The sequence below is a fragment of the Clytia hemisphaerica genome, unplaced genomic scaffold (genome assembly GCF_902728285.1).
Source record: "Clytia hemisphaerica strain Z4C2 unplaced genomic scaffold, Clytia hemisphaerica genome assembly, whole genome shotgun sequence".
Lineage (NCBI taxonomy): Eukaryota > Metazoa > Cnidaria > Hydrozoa > Leptothecata > Clytiidae > Clytia > Clytia hemisphaerica.
The window spans coordinates 564,091-588,265 of NW_027104280.1; the positions used below are offsets into that span (position 1 = coordinate 564,091).

General features: G+C 35.9%; 5 protein-coding genes across 6 annotated transcripts; 2 read left to right on the top strand and 3 right to left on the bottom strand.

Annotated features, from left to right (window-relative positions):
* Positions 1 to 143: 143 nt before the first annotated feature.
* LOC136816942 (extended synaptotagmin-2-like) lies at positions 144 to 13,056 on the top strand. 2 transcript variants are annotated; one of them, XM_067073283.1, is made up of 17 exons: positions 144 to 737; positions 2,284 to 2,325; positions 2,870 to 3,016; positions 3,211 to 3,287; positions 3,377 to 3,443; positions 3,977 to 4,066; positions 4,278 to 4,333; positions 4,890 to 5,013; positions 6,632 to 6,731; positions 6,946 to 7,016; positions 7,199 to 7,281; positions 9,191 to 9,242; positions 10,686 to 10,841; positions 11,079 to 11,165; positions 11,846 to 11,935; positions 12,164 to 12,316; positions 12,697 to 13,056. In XM_067073283.1, the coding sequence occupies exons 1-17, from the start codon at positions 369 to 371 to the stop codon at positions 12,727 to 12,729; spliced, it is 1,797 nt and encodes a 598-aa protein (XP_066929384.1). In that variant the 5' UTR covers positions 144 to 368; the 3' UTR covers positions 12,730 to 13,056. The 2 variants fall into 2 exon arrangements, with proteins under 2 accessions (XP_066929384.1, XP_066929385.1); XM_067073284.1 differs by lacking the exon at positions 144 to 737 and adding an exon at positions 1,909 to 2,160.
* Positions 13,057 to 13,905: 849 nt separating this feature from the next.
* On the top strand, positions 13,906 to 15,036 carry LOC136816973 (potassium voltage-gated channel subfamily A member 2-like). The gene has a single exon (XM_067073317.1). The coding sequence runs from the start codon at positions 13,906 to 13,908 to the stop codon at positions 14,989 to 14,991; it is 1,086 nt and encodes a 361-aa protein (XP_066929418.1). The 3' UTR covers positions 14,992 to 15,036.
* Positions 15,022 to 16,161, bottom strand: LOC136816975 (potassium voltage-gated channel subfamily A member 1-like). Its single transcript, XM_067073318.1, has one exon. The coding sequence runs from the start codon at positions 16,159 to 16,161 to the stop codon at positions 15,094 to 15,096; it is 1,068 nt and encodes a 355-aa protein (XP_066929419.1). The 3' UTR covers positions 15,022 to 15,093.
* A 2,454-nt stretch (positions 16,162 to 18,615) lies between these two features.
* On the bottom strand, positions 18,616 to 21,595 carry LOC136816943 (myb-like protein V). The gene is made up of 4 exons (XM_067073285.1): positions 21,522 to 21,595; positions 21,100 to 21,164; positions 19,843 to 20,805; positions 18,616 to 19,081 (listed from the first exon to the last, which is right to left on the bottom strand). Exons 2-4 carry the CDS (start codon positions 21,137 to 21,139, stop codon positions 18,855 to 18,857), a joined length of 1,230 nt encoding a protein of 409 aa, XP_066929386.1. The 5' UTR covers positions 21,140 to 21,164; positions 21,522 to 21,595; the 3' UTR covers positions 18,616 to 18,854.
* A 1,230-nt stretch (positions 21,596 to 22,825) lies between these two features.
* On the bottom strand, positions 22,826 to 24,175 carry LOC136816911 (neuropeptide Y receptor type 4-like). The gene has a single exon (XM_067073247.1). The coding sequence runs from the start codon at positions 24,163 to 24,165 to the stop codon at positions 22,915 to 22,917; it is 1,251 nt and encodes a 416-aa protein (XP_066929348.1). The 5' UTR covers positions 24,166 to 24,175; the 3' UTR covers positions 22,826 to 22,914.

Below are 24,175 nucleotides of genomic sequence, written 5' to 3' on the forward strand. Positions count from 1 at the left end.
ACGTAATTCGATTTTTATGATTTTTGTGGGAATTCTTTTTTTATATCCCTTTTTTATAACCCTCTTAATATTTTTTTAATCTTGCTGTATTTTCATTTTTGAAGTTATGTTCTTTTCGCAAAGCATTCATTTAATATTTTTTCACTTTTTAGAAATTTGTGCAAACCTCTGTAGGATATTTTGATATGTCGGAACAGCTGTTTTGATGGTTCGTTTACACGAGACAACAAATTATTCAAGAGATAGACAAATGTTTGAATACTAGACGAATTCTGCAGATCAATCGACTTTTGGCAGATATGAAAGAACGCCTCGATTGATTGAACGTTGTGCATTGATTTAAAAAAAGGAAATTATGAATTTGTAAAATGTTGAAACTGAATGTGAGTTTTTACTTCGTAGGACGTTTGAGAAAGTTTTCTCAGCGAACTGAAGGGAAAGAGATGGCGGAGGTTACAGGTAATGAAACTCTAACTAAAGTTCCGAAGCAGGCTTCCGACACCAAACAACCGTCTGCTGTGTCTGAGTACATCTTCAAGTTAGGGCGTGGTTTGTTATCAGTGCTTTTGATTTGGTTGGTGGGGTGGTTCGGTTTCAGTCACGCCTGGATTGTGGCGTCTTACGTTCTTTACGTGTTTTGGTGTCAGAAGAAACAGCAACGTCAGCATAAATGGCTCACTACTAGATACTTCTCTGATTATGAGAATCTCAAATCACTCAAGAATCTGCCATCATGGGTATGTTACTATACTATACATCCATACATCCATGTCACAAAAGGGGTTGTTTTATAACCAGGATGAAATCTTTATATGTCAAGTTACACGTTTTTTTATTATAAGGAACCTTATTAACTTGGCTCTGAGTCTGGAGTTCCTTATTTTTCCAGAGAATTTCAGATTCCAAGTTCCTTATCCAGTTTTTTATTTACTTAGCTGCTAAATTTGGATTTAAGTATTTGACTTCTTTATAAATATAATCTCTTTGTTAAGGTTTTTGTAAAAGTGCAACTTTATTTAACTCTTACTGTTCCTTAACTTGTTTTTTTATTCTGAGCCTGAGCAGTTCCTTAACAATTCCTTATTTTTTGGACCATTTTCAGCCTCAAGTTCCTTAAAAAAACGTGTAATCAGGGAGGAGTGACGTTAAAAGTCTTTATCAAAAGATCGATACAATGACTTAAGATATGACCTTCAATCCTCACTTTTAAGCTCTAGCCTGGTTTTCTCCATGTTTCAAGTATATTGATAGGTATATTCATGTGAAGCAACAACCAGAACTAATGCTTAAAAAAATGTTGTTGTTTTTTCAAGATAATTCTTACATGAAATATGATAATGTGCGATTTAGCGTGATCCAGTATTTGACTTAAAGAATCTGTTTTGATCTTTAATGATCTGCAAAGTGAGTTGTCTGCGTTGCTACATTTCGATTTTGTAAATGAGGGGAAATTTCATGCTTTTTTGAGCCACGGCTATATTGATATGCTGCTCTTTTCTTTCTGTATATTTTTCAATTCGTTCTGTGCTGAAAGTTTTGTTTGCTTGTTCGATGGTTTGGTCTAGCAACCAGAAATGTTACCTTGACAAAAATACAATTTTTTGCTCGAAATTTCTCAATGTACCTTTATAGATTACTTCAGAAAAATTGAAAGTGAAAGTTTTGTTTGGGAATTATTTGGGTTGTTTATCTGCTCGGTCGGCTAATCAACTTACAAGTGAACCAATATTTAAAACAACTTTCCCATTCAAAATCCCCCAAAATATTGAGATTAGAAATTTTTTTCTTATAAGCATACATCTTCTCAAACAAAAGAAACCAGTTTAGTTCCAACAAAAAAGTTTCTCAACACAACATGTTTTCCCTCGTTCCCCTCCCTTGTTCACCCGTTCAAGCAGATGTTTTGATGTCTATTTTGCAAATCAAATATTTTGCTGTGAATGGAAATAAGAAAAGTGAAAAAATAAAAAGAAGAATCAAAAAGAAAAATATTAGAAGACTCTCGTTCCCATAAAGATCTATTTTCTTGATTGAAGAAATAGAATACCCATTAATTTTATGACGAGATTTTGGAGATAGATATGATTTGATAAAAAAATGTCTCAATTTTGTTGTTGGCCCTTTCTCGAACTTTTTAAACCAAGAATGTCTAAAAACCATGTAAGTTATCGCGAAATTAGCGCTTTTTTTACGCGCGAAAATATCGTAACTTGTTCCTTCAACTTCTTTCCGAAGTGTGCGGATCACACATTTGTAATTAATGTTTTTTATTGTTTTTTGTAGATTTGCATCCCTGATGTGGAGAATGCGGAATGGCTTAACAAGGTATCGACTCTTATTTTCTGTGCATGCGTGAATGATTAGGTTTTAATTCTTGATATGCGTAAGTCATTTTTCTAGCGGAAACACCCGAAAAAAATCTGGGATTTGACCCCTCTCTGTTACAAAAAATAGAAACACGGATGTCAAAATCCGGCTTTTTTCGAGTGCTTCCGTTAAAAAATATGACGTCATCTTGACTTACGCATATGAAGAATACTCTCTGTACTATCCATTCCTTATCGGCATTTTTAAACCCTCGGAACAGTGTCACTCTTCGTCGTTTAGGGTTTAATCTTCCATATTACGAGCCTATTGATTGAACAGTTTTGCTTTTTTTTATTCCAACGATCAAGGAACTCTAACATTAACACTGGAATGGACTTTCGCAGACTATTTTTGTGAAAGCACCCTTTTCCACCGCTCCTTACTTCTACCATTTTGAGACACAGGCCTTTTATTCATTATAGTGGTCTTGAATCTAACTTTATAGTTGGACTAACGAACTCTTAAATAGACTGGAATATAACTTTCCGCACTTTATGAACAGGTGATCGCACAAGTATGGCCCTTCGTTTCCACAATGGTGGGCGACATCTTGAAAAATGAGGTCGAGTTGGAGATACAGAAAAAAATGCCCAGCTCCATCCCATTACTGAAGTCCTTCAAATTCCATGAAGCAGATCTTGGAAATCATGTAAGAATATTATAATGGAAAATTTAAGGTGTTACAAAGACCAACTGATGGATAGTTTGCTGTTGTTTTGGCATCGAAGGCTTGAGTTTTCAATTCAATCCCTTTGGCCTTTTCCGCACGGCGGAAATCATCTTGATTTTTTTTACAGCTTTTTAAACTTACCTACACAAATTATTTTATTGTTTTTGCTTCAGCCATTAACGATTGACGGTGTCAAAGTGTACAAAGATCACTTGCGCGCAGACGAAATCATCATGGACATCTGTATCAGGTAAGAAACACACTCTTTACCTCTAGCCTCTCTTCCTTGGTGTTATCACAAAATTCTCCAACCAAGACATTTGTTTTTCTCCATTTTAGTTATGCTGGAGATTTGGAAGTGAAAGTTGGTTTTGGAGCAATTACTGCAGGAATCACCAAAATCCAGGTTGGCTGGTGTTTCACACCAATTTTATAACATTGATATGTTTTGAACTTCAAATCTATCATAAATACAGTCTGAATCAAGTTAGCATTTCTTTTCAATTTCGACCTACTGAATCTTTTTAAGACACCCCTGTCTCACAGCCCAGGTGAAACTTTTTCTTACAGCGGGGATAGAAATTTTGATTGAAATCTCAATGGGGATAAAAATTCTATCGTTCCAAGGTTAAAAAATCCAGTGGGGATGGTTTTGGAGTGCAATTAAACAATGAATTTCGAATGGAGATGAAATCAAAGTCAATTTCTCAATGGGGCTGAAACTCTAGGGTATTTTCCCCACCGGGACAAAATTTTTGCCAAATTTTCTATAGTGGGGCTGGGGCTCCAGCGGGCCTGTGACACAGGGGTGTTTTATGGAATCATAATCCTTTTCGCCTATTCGCTTGTTCAATTTTCTTTCTCCAAAGTTATCGAGGTTTTTTACTGCCGTCATCATCCATTTCTATCTCATCCAATTTTTTACATTTTGAAATTCAGTTGCGAGGCCAACTTCGTGTGGAATTGAAACCGTTGCTTCCAAGAGCTCCGCTGATTGGTGGAATGACCGTCTCGTTCCTCGAAGTTCCGGTAAATTATAAAAATTTTAGCCTTTAAATGCTTTCTCTTTTCCAACCCTAAGCAAAAGGATTTTTCATTTGATTGTGAAAGCTGGAAAATTTCCTCGGCCTCGTTCCCTGTGTATTTATCAGATTTTTGAATATTCTCTGGCGTTTATCAGTAACATAAATAAAGCCTGGAATACACGACAAGGTTGAAATTTCCTTTAATTTTATTTCAGGAATTTGACTTCGATTTGACGAATTTGTTGAATGTTTTGGATTTACCTGGCGTCAGGTAAGTGTTGATTATAAAATCTTCTTGATGTTTTAAACTTTGTAGGAGCTTCGATGGCCAAATGTTAAAAACGAGTTAAGAACACTTTTTTAAGCTTTACATACTCTAGAGCATCTAATTTCATAGGAAAATGGACAAAATACTCTTAGACTTAAAACTCAAGGCTTCAAAAATTTTGCATGTTCTTATAAAAAAACGTGTATGTTATTTTCTTTGTTGGTTCGGTCCAAGGTCATCACAAAAGCTAAAACTTATATTGATATCTCCAGGTCAAGATTAGAATGAGCGTTACTCTTTATTGTAAGATCTTGTGTTGAAACAAATAACGAATTTCAGTTTCTTCACTTTTTTGCAAACCAAGTTTGAAAAACCAAATGCAAGTTAAAAACCTATGTTTTTATCCAATAAATGGTGTTTTAAGGTGTTTAAAAGATGCAAAAAGTGAAACTTTCTACCCCAAATTATGGCCCTCTAATTTCAAACTACTCGCCTGGACCAATAGACTTGAATGAGTCATTTAAGCTCATCAAACAGTGTTTAATCTTCATTTCTTCAGTTCCATTCTTCACGAATGTTTGGAGGAAGTGATTCAATCCTTCATCGTGCTCCCCAACAAAGTGACCATTCCGTTCGCTGATGACCCAGCTGTTCAAAAAGCGCTCCTCCACCAACCTCCAATGGTAAGACATAACAGACTTCTACTGTACTTTATTTTAAAGGTTTTTGTTTTTAAATAAGAGTAACATCGTTTGCTTACTCATCACTTTTAATTCACAACCTTTTTGGACCTACCCCGGTGGGGTGGAGGTCCTATAAATTAACCCATGTTCGTTAGTTCGTTCGTTCGTTCGTTCGTTCGTTCGTTAGTTACCAACTTTTCTCGAGATTGGCTCATTCAATTTTTCTGATTTTTTGCACAAAGGTGCATTACTATAAACCCTCGAATGTGACGGAGCCCGATTTTCGAAAAAAAATTTTTTCCGGCCGGTAGAACCGGAAATGTCCCGAAAAAAGCGGTTTTTTGAGATTTTCTCGAGATTTTATCATTAGTTTTTTGCGATTTTTTGCACATAGATGCACATTAGTACTGCCGAAAAGGTGTCGAAAACCGTTTGCCGAAAAAATTTTTTTTCCGGTCTGTAGAACCGGAAATGTGCCGGAAATCGTCGTTTTTTCACATTTCCGTCACATTTTTTCAACTTATTTAATTGTTTCTTTACAGAAAAATGTTCTTTATGATGATGCCCAAAACTTAGCATTGTTTTGATTTCCAAAAAAAATCATCCTTTGAATCCGGAACTCCTTAAAAATCGCCGGAACAGCCGAAAACCGGCGTAAAACGGTTTTCCTTCATTTTTTCAACTTATACTCGACAGATTTTCATGATTTTTTGCACAATGATGTAAAATGGCAATGCCCAAAATGTGACAGAGCCCAATTTTCGAAAAAGAAATTTTTCCGGCCGCTAGAACCGGAAATGTCCCGAAAAAAGCGGTTTTTTGAGATTTTCTCGAGATTTTCTCATAAGTTTTTTGCGATTTTTTGCACATAGATGCACATTAGTACTGCCGAAAAGGTGTCGAAAACCGTTTGTCGAAAAATTTTTTTTCCGGTCTGTAGAACCGGAATTGTGCCGGAAATCGTCGTTTTTTTCACATTTCCGTCACATTTTTTCAACTTATTAAATTGTTTCTTTACAGAAAAATGTTCTTTATGATGATGCCCAAAACTTAGCATTGTTTGATTTCCAAAAAAACCATCCTTTGAATCCGGAACTCCTTAAAAATCGCCGGAACAGGCGAAAACCGGCGTAAAACGGTTTTCCTTCATTTTTTCAACTTATACTCGACAGATTTTCATGATTTTTCGCACAATGATGTAAAATGGCAATGCCCAAAATTATACATTACTTCCATTAAATTCTAATTATTCGTTTTATAAATAGGTAGGTCCATTAAAGTATTACTTGTTCACATTGGATTGACACGGATGTGGAGCAAGATTGGTCAGAAAAAAAAGAAAAGAAAAACATTTTTTGCTTATATCAGCATAATGTAACAATAAGCAGACACTGTCCTGATATGAAATATGTGTCTGATATGAAACGGGAACACTTATGTAAAGATAAAACCTTTAACGAGAACTTCCAAACTGGCAGATATTAAATATACTCTAATTATTAACACAACAATTCAATCGCAAACAATTCGTCTTACTCTAATTATTACAATAACCGTTCCTTTCAAGGTCTCGTTATTAATAAGTTGTTGCTGATTATTGCTGATTTTTTTCTTTCAGGGCGTTTTGCAAGTGAAGATTATTAGTGGGCGTGATTTGAAGGCGTCTGATAAGAAAATTTTCAGCAAAGATTCTTCAGACCCTTACGTCATCTGTAAAGGTTTGTTCGTTGCATCTAATGATATGTTTTTTGTCAACGTCTCTGTTTTGAATCTTTTTGATTCAGTCAACCTATGAGTATGAATAGAAGACCTCCTTCAAGGTCCTCGCATCCGTTAGTGGTTGCCAGCAGCCTTGTCAACTTGTTGCAGAAATATTTTTATCACATCCCGTAACAGCTTTTAACGATGAAAATTCTCCTTTCACATTTTTAGTGGCATCACACAAGCACAAAACAGAAATCCAAGAAGACACATTAAACCCTGTCTGGAATGAAACTTTCGTCGTAAGTGGCCACGTTCTCACGTTTACTGTATTTCTGTATATTTGGTTGAGTTTAGACGAACTGGATGATATTCCGAGATCTTAGTGCATGACTGCCGGAACTGTCCTATGTTATAAGTATTAGGTGCTGCTCCCTCTCAATAGCTTACACGATATTTATATTTTATATTTGCGATATTTTAGCTTTTCGTGGACACGTTGATTGGAACGAAAATCAAATTTGACGTCTGGGACAGCGATCCTGGAAAAGATGACGACCTCGGAAAGTAAGAATACATTACGGTTTCTTGATTAAATAATCATCGATGAAATAATTAAGTTAAAAAATACTCTAACCTCTCGAAGCAGTGAAAAAATGAGTGGTATAATGGAACTGGTTTATTAGCTTTGTCAAGACATAGTCACTAGTATATTATACGATACTAGCCGGTACCCGGCGTCGCACGCCGGTTAAGCTGTAGCTGAACGCACTAAAAGTCCTTTGGATGTTGAAGCTGGCTTAAAAAAGCGATCAAATAAACTCTACAACGTTTAACTCTAACCTTCCCCGGGTGTCTTATCTTTTAACCATATTTGGATCGTTTACTGCCCCCCCCCGTGACATAATTTTTTGTTTAAGTCAAAAGTTATCAGAAAGAGCATCGTTTACTGTACCAGTGTCGTTTGAAACGACTCTGCAGGTAGTTATTTTTCTCGCTTCGCTCGCGTTAAATATGCCGTCCAGATTAAATGACAATTTTTCAGGAAAAAGTGGGAAGGTCACAAAGAATAGTGCAACTTTTTGTTTTTATCAGATCGAAAAAATATAAAATTGTAAGTTGCTTTTTTAAACTCTTGTCATAACTTTTCGAAGTTAAACATAAAAAATGACGTACACACATTTTTTAACCGTAACGACGGCTTGAATATTTTTATAAAAAGAAAGAAGTGAACTAATTTTTTCTTATGCTTTATATCGCCCTTTGAATGTTGTTGTTGTCCACAACCTTTTTGATTTTTATGTTTTGATTTACTTTTGAAATATTCTTTTCTAAGAAATGAAATTGTTTTGTTTTGAAAAGAATTCGAATGTCATTAATAAATACGATCGTTAAATACATTCGAAAACATTTAAAACAAAAGAAGAGAGAAAAAGCATGGAGGTATAAAGAAACAGGAGAAGTATGCTATTGTAACCAAGCTCGCCCTACGATTAAAAAAGTTACGATGTATGCATGCTCATAATCTCATATATCGTGCATTTTTAATGAGCTCTTTTATCCATAGGTGAAATCCTATTGGCTCATTTAAGCTTTAGAAATTAGATGAGACGAGATTCATTGTTTCTGACATCAGTGTAAGAAAATATTTGGACTAAAAGAAGGCCTGTAAACTTGGCAATCCTTCATCAAATGATAAGATTTTTCGATCAATGTTTTCCTTAAGGTGAACTCTATTGCTTAATACTTTCCTCCAAAATTCTCCAGCGACTTTATGTCTACAGATTGAGTCTGAAATCGTGTGTGCTTATAAAGAACTTTTCATTTTCTGGCTTGAGAAAATATCTTTTCAAAACAAAATTGAACGGATAGCGAAATGGAACATAAACTTGCTTCGTGGACGAATTTTTATCTAATTTTCGTATATTAAAAGGCGAGAATCTTCAATACTGATTATTAGAATGTTCAGAATTTCTTTTGATACATTTTATAAAAGAAATCAAAAGACTTTAACGACCAATTACCGACACATTCAACTCCTGTTTTTCTTTATACCTCTATGGAAAAAGGCAAGTCTGGGCAGAAGTTAAAATTATTAAATGTAGATGGGCCTTAAATTTCAAAACAAAGGCTTAATAAAGTCTAAACCAAGCTCTATCCGATCTTTTGCAAATGGCGCGAATCCAATAGAACAAATTTGTGGAGCAAGAGACTAAAAGTCATAATTTTAAAACACAAACAAAGCGAAAACGAAAGTGGTGACACACAGACACACAAAGCACCGCTATTAATATATAGATTCATAAACCCGAGGTCAATTTTCAAAATCTAAGCCTCGTTATTTTGTTAAGCCCCTTTGTTCAAAGAGACCAAACATTTGAACTTTGTAAGAACATCCAATCCTAAATGAAAACTAGACAGGGGCGAGCCAAAGTTTACTGTTTTTATAAAATACCTATCTTCTCTTTTCTGTCAGGGCGGACATAAGCATCCTTGATATCGTGGAGAAACAAAATTTTAAAGAACAGGTAATGGTTTTCAATCTGTAGTGTAGTGGCTTTGTTCTCTAGTGGTTCACGCCTAAGTAGATACAATGATTCTAACTTTACGATTCCTAAGACAGTCGCCTTACGCTCACTTCATCCGCTTAGCATAGTTATTTCCGGACTAGACTCTCGGCTGTTCCCTGATTACTGTTTTTATCCTCGTTTCGACTAATTTCCCTAGCTTGTGAGTACGAAACACGGCTGTTCTACAGTCTACTGCAAAGGGAAGCCGTTTATCATCAGCCTGGAAACTAACGTTCGAGATTTATCGTGAACGTGATTTCCCATACCGCGTCCCATACAATCTGATAAGTTGGTTTCTCTTCATTTTTGAAACATTCTTTGTCATTTCACATAAAATAATTGTTTTCTCTACCGTGTGCACCAAAAAAAAGTATACAGGTTTGTTGAGATATTGTGAGCTTCAGGATTTAAATTTTTTGTTCATTCTTTTTTTATCGTATAGAGGATGCTCTAACTTGAATTTTGAGCTATCATACAGTACATTAAATTTGAAAAAGTAGTTCGAAAGTTATTTGAAAAAAATTGGAAACATAGTAATTTAGCTTTCCAAAAATGTATAACAAGTGCTTCTAACAAAACAGTCGAGCGATTTTACAAAATGCCCTCTACTATAGCTTGTTTTAACATATTTTTAAATTCCGTAACGTATTTTGATGAACACAGTTGCATTTTTTGGTATTTTTTTGTGTAAAGAAGGTAAGTGTCAAGCGAAAAGTTTGCTCGCTGTTTTTAATGATTTTTTGAAATTTCGACATGGAAAAATTTAAATCCTGAAGCTCACAATATCTCGACAAACCTGTTTTGGTGCACCCGGTAGATTTCTGAGCCAATATGAGCACAGAAAACTGTGCTAGGTTTCTCCTGGCAACCGAATCAACGGGTAGGCCAAGAGCGGAGAGTAGTTTGTTCCGGTAGACCCGTTCCTTATGCTGTGATCCCAACGTAATGGTCCCATTCCAGCGCGTGTTAACTGTTTCAGTCCCAGTGTTTTCACAGCTTCTTTCCCGAAACTAAAAATTGCATTTAGAGACTACCTCAATCAAGCCTAGGTTTCTCCATGCTATGCATGCTATGCTATGCACAGGCTTCAATTTCATTCGCCTTGTGTGTACTAACAAGTTTTTGTTTATCTTGCCATTTTCAACAAATATCTCAATTTTAACAAATTACATTCTGTGAAAAGATAATCCAGAAAATATTTTGAAAATGAAGATGGAAAGTTAAGAAGGAAAAAAGAGGAGCTCGTAGGAGCCGTAGAACCATGTTTTCCGTGTTTCAATAAGATTAGTGCATAATTAAAGCGAAATGAACTTAAAACCCGAGTGCATTTAGATTTTTTTTGGGACGGAGACTTATGTGAACGTGTGAATGTGGTCTAAATTTTATGTACTTTTTTCTTAGAATTTGAAATTGAGTTCTGGCAAAACTGGATCACTGGACGTGCAATGTGGTTGGTTAACTTTTAGTGATGACGTCACACAAATGCAAAAGCCTTCCATGGATCTAACGTGTACAGCAGCTTTGTTTGTTACCATCGTCAACGCAAAAGATCTTCCTGTGAGTTTTGTCATTTAACTTTTTCTATCGTTAGATGTCTAGAAAACGAAAAGTCTTTTGCGTTTACAAGGCGCTTAAATAAAATAGATTAAGCTTTCTGTCACCTAAGATTGAATGAACAATGGACTTACTGACAAATAAATGGTTTGATAAAAATTTTCCTAAACAAACTGCCTAGATTATATGGATGAAAAAACCTTGGTTTTACTTATCAAAGTAACTTGCTAAAATTCTTAGGTCATCGACTTTGACAAAAACACGTGTAACGCTTTTGCTGAAATTGAAGTGCAAGATGGAAAAGACTCCAAGACAAAGCAAACAAAGGTCAGTACATATTCGGTTCATCTAGACTAAACGGGTGAAAGACGACGAAAAGTGAACCAGCGAAAGAAAAGTTTTGTTATAGGTTTTGGTTTTTACTCCACCTAGAAATGGATGAGTATTTTTTCATTTAATTGCCACCGCAGGAATCCTAAAGCGACCGAGGATAGCATTCATAGCTTCAAGCCTAAGGATAGTTGGACAAATAGCTCAAAATTTTGCGAAATTGTTTGTCAATTTTCTTAGACCGGTTAAATGGTTAACCGGTTAAATGGTAGACCGGTATTAAGTTTGTCTTTTTCTTATCCCTAGAATTGATGAATCTAGGAAATTCCCTTTTTTGGGAAATTACCTTTTCCATACCACAAGTAGTTATTAAGCGCTCCGCGTAGGTTAAACAAACGTGTACATTAGAAAAATAACACATGAGAGCATGGACCGTTCTTGGGTTTTGGCCAAATTTCAGCATTGTATTTTTATAAAATTATTCTTATAACACTCCCTTGACATATTTGTTAGCATTTGAAGACTGAATTTTGTCTCAGATCAGATGAGAAGTCAAAAATTACTGTAGGGCTAATACCATTCCTTTTGAAAGCAAATTCAACTCTATGCGTTTTGCTGCGGTGGAACTTAATGAAAGTTATAGCTAGTTGTAATATTTTAATTATTTCTTTCTGTAGACACAACGGCACACAACAGATCCAGTTTGGAACGAATCCTTTTTCTTCACCATCAAAGAAATCAAAGAAAACTCCAAAACCACTATCAAGGTACATATAACCCTTTCGTTCGTTCGTTCGTTCGCTCGTTCGTTCCACAGAATAGCTTTCTCTGAAGTTTAAACTGTTCAGTCCTTACTTTAATCAGATTCTAATGTTATGTTCTGACATGTCTCTTTCATTACGTTTCTTATTCATGATTTTATTGGTGCAAGCTTCATCCAAGATCCTGGATGATTTCCATTGTTGCCAAACTTTTATTTGTTTCATCTTTAATAGATCATGGATCATGGATGTGAAGATTCTTTAGGAGAAATGTCTTTCAATCTTAATAATTTGCTTTCGGAAGACAAAATGACTTGCAAAAAAACCTTCTCGTTAGAGAACTCTACCGCTAAAAATCCAACGTTGGCGGTTACTTTGCAATTGAAGGTAAATTTGAAACTTCATTATTAATCATTATTGAACAAAATTATATTCAACATAGATTCCTTGGGAACCACGGTTCTCCAGAAGAAAATTTTCTATGATGAAAAGGAAATAGAACTTACCCTTATTCTTTGAAAAATTTGAAATTTTGATGATTTTCCAATGCAACGAATTTTAAAACAAAACAAAACAAAGGGAGGACTATAACGAGCCAATAAAGACTTTTTTCCATTTTTTAAAACTCCATCTCACCCTCTTTAGCTGAGAATCTCTCATCTGGCAACGAGCCAGTAGGATAAAGCATCAATGTCCCCTTCAAGCAAGGGTTTGAAAAGAAACTGTTTCTCAAATATGCCCTTTCCATTTTTTTATTTGCTTGATAGGCTCTTGTCAAAGGAGATGCTGAGACAAAATAAATACCAACACAACTATGGACGAAATATTTCATCTTATTCAGTCACGTGGGTTTTATCTCAATGAAATTTTCATCGCATCTCTATCTGCCATATTTGTTTTGATCATACATCCGCCATTTCGACTTTCACTTTCATTTTGACTTGAATCTCTCAAACAACATCATTCATTCAAACGACCCACCACCATTTTTTTTCAATTTAATAAATTTTTATTGGTTTTTTTAAAGATGATCTTTTTTGTAAATAAACTTATATAGGGACCATGACTAGTAGAGTAATATATTACGGGATTTAATGAAAATAAAAAAACAATTATTCAGACCAAAATTTATTGAAAACGTGAGAGATCTCTTTTGGTTCCTCTCCAGAAATGAGTCCAGAAATTTTCGTAAACATAAACTTCAAGGAAGAGGGTGATTCAGTGAAGAAAGTTTCTGACGGAAATTCGTGTCGAGTTCGCAAAAAATCTTTACAAAGAAATTACGTATTAATGAACGAGCTTTTGAATCTAATTTTTACTTTTTCTCAGTAAATAATTTTCTTTTATTATTAAAAGTATCTGCCTCCAAGAAAAGGATTTTCGTTTTGAAGGTAACGGAAACGTTTCGTCATTTCGCTCCGTCGTAAAACCAAAAATAATTTTTCATTTTTTTCGGCAAACGTTTTGTTTAGGAGACAAGTTTCAATGATAACGTTGTGTTCTTGTAGAGTGTTCTTATCTTCTGTTTTTCAAAATCAAGTTTTGGGACAACTTCTTTGTTCCAAGGCACATACTTCTCAAAAAAGAGCCAGCTCGCTTTCGTGAGTTTCTTTTTTCGGTGAAATCTCAAAAGACGGGCACATTAAATAATTGAACAATTTTTATCAATAGCTCAAATGGATCCCATTTTAGCAACCCCTAAAATCCCTACTAGAGGGGTCTAGTTTCCCTTGATTGAATTTCATATGTCAAATTATTTCTAAATCTATAATTACATTAAGTAGTAAAATCGATAAAAACATTTTTTACTGGTCAATCATCATCGTCGCTAATGTTGATTTTCATTTTCTGTATGAAGGCATAAAAATAGAATTCAATCAAATAGCTTTCTTTGCATGTGTACTGTTATCTTCTGTCACTCTTTTTAGAAAATCTTGCAAATTATCAAACGAGAAGAAATGCAAATTGCTTTCAAGATGGCTCCCCCGCAACGAATACAGTTCAACGTCAGCGGAAAGGTCTTTGAAACCATGGTAACCACGCTACAACAATTTCCAGACTCGTTACTTGGTAACCAGACATCACGTGACCAATTCTATTGTAAAAGAACCAATCAGTACTTCTTAAACCGAAACGCCACGTGCTTCGAATGTATCTTATTTTTCTACCAATCAAAAGGCCGGTTATACCGACCCCCGGATATACCGGTCCGAACCTTTTTTGACGAATGTCAATTTTACGAACTTCCCGAATCTTCGGTGTACATTTTGAAAGTCAAAGAACGGTATTTATTACGGGAGCACATTCGGGAGAAACATTTCCCAAAGAAATACGACGACAATCTTCAGATGTGGCTTTGGCAAACTTTAGAGAATCCAAGCATCAATGTCGGTGCAAAATGTTTTTACATTGTTCAAACGATCGCCATCATAATGTCCATCATTTTAAGTTGTTTGGAGAGTTTCAAACATGACCACGATGCTCTGAAAGAAGATTACTTCAAAGTGGAGCTCGCTCTTTGTTCCTGGTTCTTCTTGGAGACACTAGCACGTGCTATTGTATGCCCGAACAAGTTTCGCTATTTCACCTCACTTTTGAATTGGTGTGACATAGTTGCAGTGGCTCCACATTCCATTATATATTCTTATCATGAGGAAACCAAACTCTTGCAACAAACTCGTTTTGTACGCGTCTTACGTATATTACGTTTACGTAAGATCTCTCCACGCACGAAAGCGGTATGTCTTATATTAAAAGACAGTGCTTCAGATTTATACCTTTTCTTTTTCGGCCTTTTGATGGCCGTCGCTTTCGGAAGTTCAACCATGTATCATTTAGAGATGACAGACCCACATACTAACTTTACCAGTATTCCCCAAGGTATGTGGTGGGGCATGCAAAGTTTTCTAACGGTCGGTTATGGAGATTTGATCCCGCAAACAATCGCCGGAAGAATGTTCGCTACTTTGTTTATGATCGTTGGCATGGATACTGTCTTGTTACCAGTCCTGTCGTTAATCATGAAATTCGCAGACTTTGTCGCTATCGATTATCTGGACTGAGTTGGGGAATTAATAAATGAAAGCTTATACAAACCGGGATGCTCATTTCATTTCTTTGATTCGAAACTTTCCAAGATGAATGTTAAATTTGTATCTGTTCCGTTATTTCATATTTCTCGAATAAATCAACGTAAATTTTGCGACGATCGAAAGTACAGGCAAAGAAATAGTCACCGCCCCAAACAACATGAAACTCGCTGCAAGGATTTTTCCCGCCACAGTAAAGGGTGTTATATCGCCATAACCGAGAGTGGTGACAGTTTGTACAGCCCACCAGAGCGATTGAGGGATTGATGTGAAATGGGTGTTAGGGTGGCCAACGCCCTCAATATAATACATCAGACTCCCACCAAAAATAATCAGTATAGATAAACAAAGCAACAGAAGTTGTAAATCCCAAATGCTTGATTTGAGAATCGTGCCAACAATTTTTAAACGTTTCGAATGACGTGACAAGCGGAATAAGCGCACAATCTTCAGGAAACGAATGATCCGTAGGAAAGACAAACCATTGATTTTCTTCTTGGAGCTTGCTAACAATAAAAAATATGGGACCACAGCTGAGATGTCGATCCATGTCATTGCACTTTGTAAGAACAGTTTTTTGCTCGGACAAAAGATGCATCTCAAAACGAGTTCACCTAGGAACCAAACATTCAGCACCAGTTCAATGGATTCCCAATGGAAGTCTTTCAGCTCCTCCACCGTTTCCAAACACGCCACAACGATGGAGAGGAAAACCATGATAAGATTGAACACCGCGTAAACACTCGCCATGTTGGAGGATTCGGGATTTTCCAGGAAGTTCCACACATGGTATTGGCAATCTTTCGTTTCCAGTTCTTTCTCCTCATCCAGAATGATTCCTCTCTTCATTTTCATTTTCTGGATGCTTAAGCTTGGTAATTGAAAGAACAGACATTCTTCTTCGAAATCGTCCAATGAGATGTCCAGAGGACACGTCAGCAAGCCTCGTGATTGGTAGAAATATAAAATGGCGCCAAAAGAAATGCGATTTCGATTGAAAAAGTATTGCTGTCTTGTATCACAGAAGAAATTGTTTCGTTTCTCATTGTCTCCTAGCAACGTGCCTGGAAACCTCGACAACGTTTTTGTATATGTTTCGTATATCTCACCACTGATGTTCAACGTGACTCGAGAAGGTGACATTCTTGTTTTGTTTTGTTTCTATGGGGAAATCGATATATTTAATCACAAGAAGACGTTCTAATCTAGGATAATTCATCGTAGTCTCCAAGAATAGCAAAATTTTGTATTATAAAGTCTCTTACACCTATATTACTCTCAAAACTAAATTTGTCGTAACTCTCAATATTTCAAATTTATATCTTCTCCTATAATAATTGTTATAATATAAGGCTCATTTCCTTTCGGAAAATTTATCCCATAAAAAGATGAAACTGTTTTTGATTCCAACGTTAAGTTACAGTCATCAATAAATTTTCTCTTCAACTTTTGTTTAACGGCCCACTGAGATCTCTCTAACTGAGACAGTTACTGTGGCGATAATGTTCAAACGAACGCGTAAAAGAAATTATAATATTTATCTTATAATGTTTTCAGAAAGTTTCCAAAAATATTAGACTGCTTTCCAGGGTGCATCTCCAAATAAATATAATAGTTTTTAGATTGAAACGATTTGAAGGACTAGGGTGAGTGAACAAGAGCAGTTTGAAGTCCTTTCTCTTGTGAACTGAATCATCATCTAACGTCTCGATAACCTGATAAAGTCCCACGTCTTCATAACTCAAACCACACTCAAAATCGAACAAGCTTTTAAATATAACTCGGACTGATGTTAAATGTACCATTAGGAGTGACGCCTAACTACTCTTAAGACCATCATCTGAATCTTGAAATCTCCACCAATTTGCTCGAATCATAAGCTTTGAAAACATTAAACAAAAAAGTATTTTAAAATCTTCGTCTTTTAACAAGGATGATATTTCAACAATCTGTCTACTGAATTTCTTCAATTCTTTATCAAAATCATTAAACCTTCTCTGTTTTCCAAAAAGCATAATTAATAAAGGAAAGAGTATCATTAAATTTCATGGATTCCTATCAAAACGTCTCGAACTTGTTTCCCCCATCCCATCTGCCACCTCGAGTCTTTCTTTCACTCTTAAACCTGAACACATTTCCTGAGACATCCTGCAGACTGAATGACTTTTTATTTAACTAGTTTTAAACCCAACGAACCCAACCCTTTTTGTTTATTTTCTGCTCTTAAAAATATTTGCTTTCAGCTTTTTCAGTTCAGTTTCAGGAGAAGCTTCATCTATATTCACAAAGATTCAAAAATGTCTGATAAATCCGAAAAGAAATTCTCTCCCAAATTTCAAATCAAGAATTCAATGGAAAAGAAGAAAAGCAAATGCAATTAAAGGTATTATATCGTAAATAAAGCGAATCTTTTGAACTCAATCATCAAGCTAATTTATAGCACTTCAATGTTATAAAAGTTGATCAAAATACGCCTTGACCCTTGAAAAAGCCTGGATTATATTCTAGTAGGGCTGAAATGTCGTCAAATTCAGACATTAAGTCCCAAAATCCTTTTGTAGCGTTAGGTTTGTCTAAGCTGTTTTATCTGTTTGAGGTTAGGTCTAGGGTTTGGCTATTAGAGGCAAGGTCAGTTTAGGCATGTTTTTGTTAGTCAATTTAAGTTCATTTAATGCATTCAATTCTTGTCAATATTCACTCAATTAGTCATTATATTCAAATATCCAAAAACATCAATTACTTTTGCCAATTTTCTAAGATCAATTTCTCTAGTTTATTTTCTAATTGTAATTTTTCAATCAATTTTTCAGTTTGAACATTATCAACATTCCAAACGTGAGCTGACTCCAATTCCTGTCCAATTCCGGTCATTCCCCAACACTTAGTAAAACTCTTATCCTATCAAGGCTCTCAACTTAGTTCTTTTACATTAGTCTCAAGTCTTAAGGATGACAATATTCAAATTTCAAACGACATTTTCCTGGATGTTTTCTATTTGTATGTTCTTTTATTCCAGTCATTTCAAGTTTCATTCATTATTTTCTGCGCAGGGTGTGCGGATGAAGAGAAGCTGTTAACAATCTTCATCAGGGTGAAATGCTGAGATCAAAAAGAAACTTCGAATAAGTCTACTCTAATGAAGTCGGATTCTATGACGAGTTGGTACCAGGTAACTACTATTTTAATGTCTGAATCATCCTTTCAATTATTAGACTAGGTCAAGTTTACTTTAAAACAGGATTTGGAAATTTCTGTTCATTTTAACCCTTCTTTAATGTGCATTCACTCCTTAAAATGTTCAAAATAATTACATATGACTTATTCGATGACGTCATTAAGTCGTGGGTGGGAAACACTTTAAGGGACGAGGAGCTGAAAGAGGTTCTTAGGGAGGGGTGGAGAGAAAATTTCTTGTAGAAGATATATGTATTTCTTTTTAAATTTACTACAAGACACCCCCTTCTCACAGACCCACTGGAAACCCATCCCACTGGAAAAATTGGGTCTGTAAGAAGGGGGTGTACAAAATTTCATACGACTTTTTGTTGACGTCAAAATCACCAAGGAAAACTATTTTAGAAAAGAGGGGGTCAGAGTTTTTCTTATAAAAGATGTTTTCAGTATTTCTTTGTAAATTTATTACAACCATACATAACTATTTCAAAATATTCAGAAAGATATTCAAAGAAGACTTAAATTTTACTTCAGTTCAAAAAAGATTTTAATGCCCTTTCATGTTAAAGAATCAAGGAAGATGGGCCATATTAGAACTTTAGACAAAATGATGTTATATTCATCATCCTATTCAAAAATGAAACTTTTATGAAAATGTAAGATCACCACCAATCAACATTATTGTTACGTTCTGGTCGTCGTTCGAACAACTCATTCCCAATCCCATTGTTGGAATTGATTTCTTCCAATTCTTTGAGACGTTTTGCAAGCTTCTTGAACTCTCGTTTGTTGATTCTGTTCTGTGAGTTCATTCGTCGGAATAACAAGTGGACGGCACGTCGTAAATGTCGGTTTTGTGACGTCAAATAACTTGTTTCGTCACCCAACACTAATGGTGAAAGAATAGGGAGCAATATCAGAAAGTTTCACCTATCTTTCGTGGAATTTCTATAGAAAGTCTTGGGAGTTAATCACATTGGTAATAATTTCAAAACAAGGCAAGGGATTTTCGTGACGTAATTTGTGAAAAGGTCTAATGTCGGGCGAGGTAAAGGATGGTTGAATATTCTTGGAAAGCATAATGACTAACAATATCCATCTTCGTCTCAATTAAATCTTTTGGGTTTCTTGCTATGGTAATATTAACCGAATTCTAATTGGTCGAACGGACTTCCCTGTCAACATGCTTTCGAAACAAATGTATCAAAATTGCGAATTCGACGAATAATGTGGATAATGATGCTTTTAGACTTCCTTCAAAATATATCAAACTTCCCTATTCAGTAATTTAACTGAAATATTGTCTTTTTAGTTGCTCTTTGTGCTATTTTAGTAAATTTAGCGCGTATTGGCTAAAAGCTAAAAAACGCAAAACCCATTTCAGGCAATTAGAAACTATGATCTATTTACCATAAATGTATGTCCGCCAACCTCGTTCCCTGCGTATTATTAGCTTTTTGATGCTTACTGATAGTATATTCTCTGGCGTCTATAAGTAACGTAAATAAAGCCTGGGATACACGGGAACGAGGTTGCATGCCCGCTTACTCTTAACAAGACCCAGTATATCATACCTGAGCTTGATCTTAAGGAACCCTTAAAAGTTTCTGATGAATGTCTGAACAGTCTTTAGATTTGATGCGAACTTACTTTTCAACTGTTTCATGATTTTGTTCAAAGGTGAGGGAGATTTTGCTGGAGATTTCGTTGTTGTGGTCGTTGTCATTGCTTCTGTTGTGGTCGTTGCTTCGGTCGTGGTTGTAGGGGCTGGAGTTGTGGTTGTTGTTGGTTTTTCTGTGATGGTAGTTTCAGTAGGTTTCACTGCTGTTGTGGTCTTTTCAGTTGGTTTCATAGGTTTGACCACTTTCACTTTCGTTTTCTCTTCCCCAGCACCAGCACCAGTCATCTCCTTCTCCATTTCTTCCATCTCCTTGCGATCATCGATGCTTTTTTCTTCAGCAACTCCCAAATCTACCTTCCCCTCGTCTTTCTTCTCTTGTTTTTGTTGGGGTTTTTCCTCACTGAAAAAATCTTCGTCCAATTCTCGATCTTCACCGAAACTTTCCTTTTCGTCCTCATCTTTTTCATCTTTCTTCGCTTCTGGAGATTCTCCTTCTTCCGATGCATCAGCTTCTGATGGAGTGTCTTCATCCTGAGCATCGCTTAATTCATCTTTATCCTCGTCTTGTGTAACTGGATCTTCACCTTCGTCTCCATCATTCGATTCTTGGTTGTTTTCATCTTGCGTGTTTGGATCAGGTTCGTCGCCTTCATTGCCTTTGTTTGATACGTCCTGGCTACTCTCGTCTTGTGGATCCTCTTCTTCTAATCCATCATTTGATTCCTCTACATTATCATCGTTCTCTTCTTCATTTTCATCATCTGTGACTGGGTCTTCATCTTCTCCTCCCTCCATCTTAAGGGCGTCACTTTGTGGGGCGTCAAAATCTTCCACCCTCTCACCATCATCTTCTTGTTTATCCCCATTGGAAAGCATTTCATCATTGACATCATCATCATAGTTATCCACTGCCATTTCATCCAAAGAATCGATTTCATCCTCTTCTTGTTGTTGTTGGTGGCGTGGATGGTGATGAATGTGCCGACCATTGGCTGCAATGAAAAGATGAAAGAATCAGATTGGTGTCTTTGATTTTGTCCGAAGATTGGAACATGGATTGCAAAATCCCAAGCGAAAGAATTAGTGGGAGAGAGTTACCTGCTTAATCTCAAACGTTAACACAAGGATGGGAAGCCTGGCTGGAATAAGGAAGAATCAGAGGAGTGAAGAAGAGTTATTCAGCGAAAGAACTAGTGGCAGATTTCTTCAATAATCTTTAAAATGAAAACTACAAGACTAGGAAGTCTAAAGATTTGGAAAAATGAAAAAGAATATTCACTACTTACCAAGAGCCACCATGGTCAATAAAAGCACCACAAACCTCATCTTCTGATTCTTTCTAAAGTTGTATCTGTAAATGAGAAATATAAATAAAGCATCAAAAGTTGATTCGCATCTCTTTAAATATGGGTTTGCAAAGGAAATGATATATCATTCAAATAACCATTAGTTGCTTTTGCAGGAAGCAAACCTTATGAAATTAACACAGACGTGCCGTAAAAGGTCTAATTATTTCATTATATATACCACCAAAATTTGACCAAACGAAAATAGTAAGGCTAACTAGATGAAATAGACATCCATCCTCATTCTCATGAAAACTGACTGAGAAAATGATTTGAGTTTAGTCATTAATGCCAGGAGACAAATTAATTAAATAAAGTTTCGATAACGAAAATGGTTCAAATTACCACAGCACATTGTATACCTATGATAAAAATGTTGCTACTTCCTTGTGTTCGTTTTTGCTGACCTCAGCACTTTCATGCTCATACAATCATGTTTGTCATTGGTTAAGAATGGAAATTGATCGTTCCTTGTGTCAATTAAGAGAAAATATTGATACCTCATTCATTGTCAGTAATTATAAATATTCTCTTCCCAATTAAGTAAATGTGCTCGTTGTTGATATTCCAGAAGCCCTGTGAGGGAGTGTATGTCTTGCCAAATATAGAGATTATTGGTTTGTAAACCGCTTCTGTGCGACTTTTCTTATGGTGCCATATTGATGAAGCTTGAAATTGACGCAAGATTGTTCCAGTGTCTGAGACGCATCTTTGCAAGTTTGCCGCTTTATGCTGAAATACCATGTATCGTCCATTACGCCATTGCACCCTCAATTTTGGACTAAAATTATGCGGAGATATCTCGGTACAACAAGGAAAAGGTAGTTAATTTGCACCTGGAAATTCAAATCGTGAATTTCGACATCGAACTCATTAATGAAATTATACCCTCTTAATATTCCTTCTTTAACAATGATGAGATAAGAGGGCTATATTTAACTTTTTAATAAAATGCTACGGCGACGTTAATTGATTTGAGAGGCTTGATGAGTGCTATCTTCAAATGATCAAATGAAAAGATTTCATCACGTAGAAAAGGAAAATATTCATTGGTTTTGCGCAGTGCCAAAACCTTTACAAAGATTAATTTTACGATTAATTTTACTTACGAAGGAATTATTACCCTACCTTCACAAAGAACAAGGAATAAGTTTGATTCGAAAACCTTTTTACACAATGCTACAAATATTTGGAACATTCTGCCCACTGATCTTCGCCAAACTAAATCTTTGGTTACATTCAAAGCCAAAGCGAAATCTCATTTTTTTCAATAATCAATAATTCTTTTTCCTTTTTCTGCTCTTTTTGGTATTCCTGTTTTAGTTACTGTTCTTGTTCTGTTTGTGGCCCTTCGTGGGAACAATTCATTAGCTGCCTAAAAGCTATTGAGTTTTTCGGAGCATGCCACTTAAAACATATGTTATTATTGTTATTATTATTTATTACCTTTCAATAAGTAAATAGATTTTGTCTTTTTACATCCTTGTCTCGTTAATCTGGTGTGCAGTCTTTTTAACCCCTGTCTCGTTGATCAGTTTTGTAGTTTTAGCCAATTGGATTTAGCAAAGAAACCGACTTGATTTTCAAGAATCCTATAATGCTTTTGTAGCCTAAAATATTCTAGTGACGAAGGAGCTTTTTCTAACTTTAATTTATAACGTTGATTTCTTAATCTTAAATAATTCCATATTAAATGCTATAAAATATCTTAAAAACTTTTTACTTACAAAATTTACAAAAAGAACATAATCAGATTCACAAAAGTGTTTCTTCCAAATTGTTATTGCATTTATGCAGAACAGACACCACGTCTTTTATATCATGGCAAATGTATCCATCCATCAAACTTCTCTTACGTAATGTTTCGTAAACAATACTCATTCCGCTACCCCCATCGTCATGGTTCCAGTCAAGTGGTTCGATACGCCGTCGAATAGTATGCGTAGCTTGAGTGCCGTCGGACCCCGCCGAAGAATGGTGTTGCACAGATAGTACAGACTCGCGCATGCGTAACTTTAAACGGATAATCTGTTTTTTGAACTCCATGCGGAATTCGGCGGACATCATATAATAGATAAACGGATTGACACATGAATTGAGGACCAGAAATGTTGCAGCGAACTTCCTATGCGTTTCTTCAATTCTCAAGTCAGTAAATTGTTCCAAAAGTTTGATGATATTCCACGGTAACATCAACAAAGCAAAACAAAAAACAACAACTGCTAACATTTTAGTGACTTTTCGTAATTTTTTATATCTGGTCTGTATATTAGACGATGTTTGGTGGACGCTGCTTTGTCGCATGTGTTCTTTTAAGAAAAAATGGATTCGAAGGAACGTCAACAAAATGATGAGCAAGGGAATGAAATACCAGACGAACGTTTCCACGATGTTGTCAACAGCAACCATTGTGCTTTGAGCGTCGTGTGAACATACACGGAATAATATGCGAGTCTCGTTCATTATTTTATATTTCTGTTCGTATAATTGATAAGACATGATGGAAGGGATGGATTCGGCCACAAAGGAAAACACCCAAATGAAGAGAATGATGAGACGGATTCTCCGCAACGTCCATTTCGCATCCATTGAATGTACAATGGTGTGGTAACGAGCTATCGCTATGGCAACAATGGTTGCTAAGGAAACGATATGAAAGAAATCAGCAGATGAGGACAAAAGTTTGCACATGGGCTCACCGAGTGGCCAGTTGTTACCAGATAACCATTTGACGGCGAGGACGGGGAAACTGATGACCAGCACACAGAGATCAGCGATCGCAAGGTTCAACAAAAACAGGTTCTGATGGTTCGATCTTTGTTTGCCGAACGAGAGGACGACCGCTGCACAGATATTTCCCACAGAGCCGAAGAAAGCGAAGATACAGTTGATAGCAAGGAAGAAATAGATCATGTTTTTCGACTCCCCTGCTTCATCTCCACCATCATTGAAAGAAAAATTGCCAGGAGGGTGTATCGCCGTCAATCCATGTATTGATTCGTTCATTTTTTGTTTT

Bases quoted from the DNA above. Each gene is read 5' to 3' on its own strand.
- LOC136816911 (XM_067073247.1), bottom strand. From the start codon at position 24,165: ATGAACGAATCAATACATGGATTGACGGCGATACACCCTCCTGGCAAT.
- LOC136816975 (XM_067073318.1), bottom strand. From the start codon at position 16,161: ATGTCACCTTCTCGAGTCACGTTGAACATCAGTGGTGAGATATACGAA.
- LOC136816942 (XM_067073283.1), top strand. From the start codon at position 369: ATGTTGAAACTGAATGTGAGTTTTTACTTCGTAGGACGTTTGAGAAAG. The intron at 5,014-6,631 runs GTAAGACATAAC...TTTTTCTTTCAG, and splicing joins TCCTCCACCAACCTCCAATG to GGCGTTTTGCAAGTGAAGAT. The intron at 9,243-10,685 runs GTAATGGTTTTC...CTTTTTTCTTAG, and splicing joins AACAAAATTTTAAAGAACAG to AATTTGAAATTGAGTTCTGG.
- LOC136816943 (XM_067073285.1), bottom strand. From the start codon at position 21,139: ATGAGGTTTGTGGTGCTTTTATTGACCATGGTGGCTCTTG. The intron at 20,806-21,099 runs GTAAGTAGTGAA...TTTTCATTGCAG, and splicing joins ATTGACCATGGTGGCTCTTG to CCAATGGTCGGCACATTCAT. The intron at 19,082-19,842 runs GTAAGTTCGCAT...TTTCACCATTAG, and splicing joins AATCATGAAACAGTTGAAAA to TGTTGGGTGACGAAACAAGT.
- LOC136816973 (XM_067073317.1), top strand. From the start codon at position 13,906: ATGGCTCCCCCGCAACGAATACAGTTCAACGTCAGCGGAAAGGTCTTT.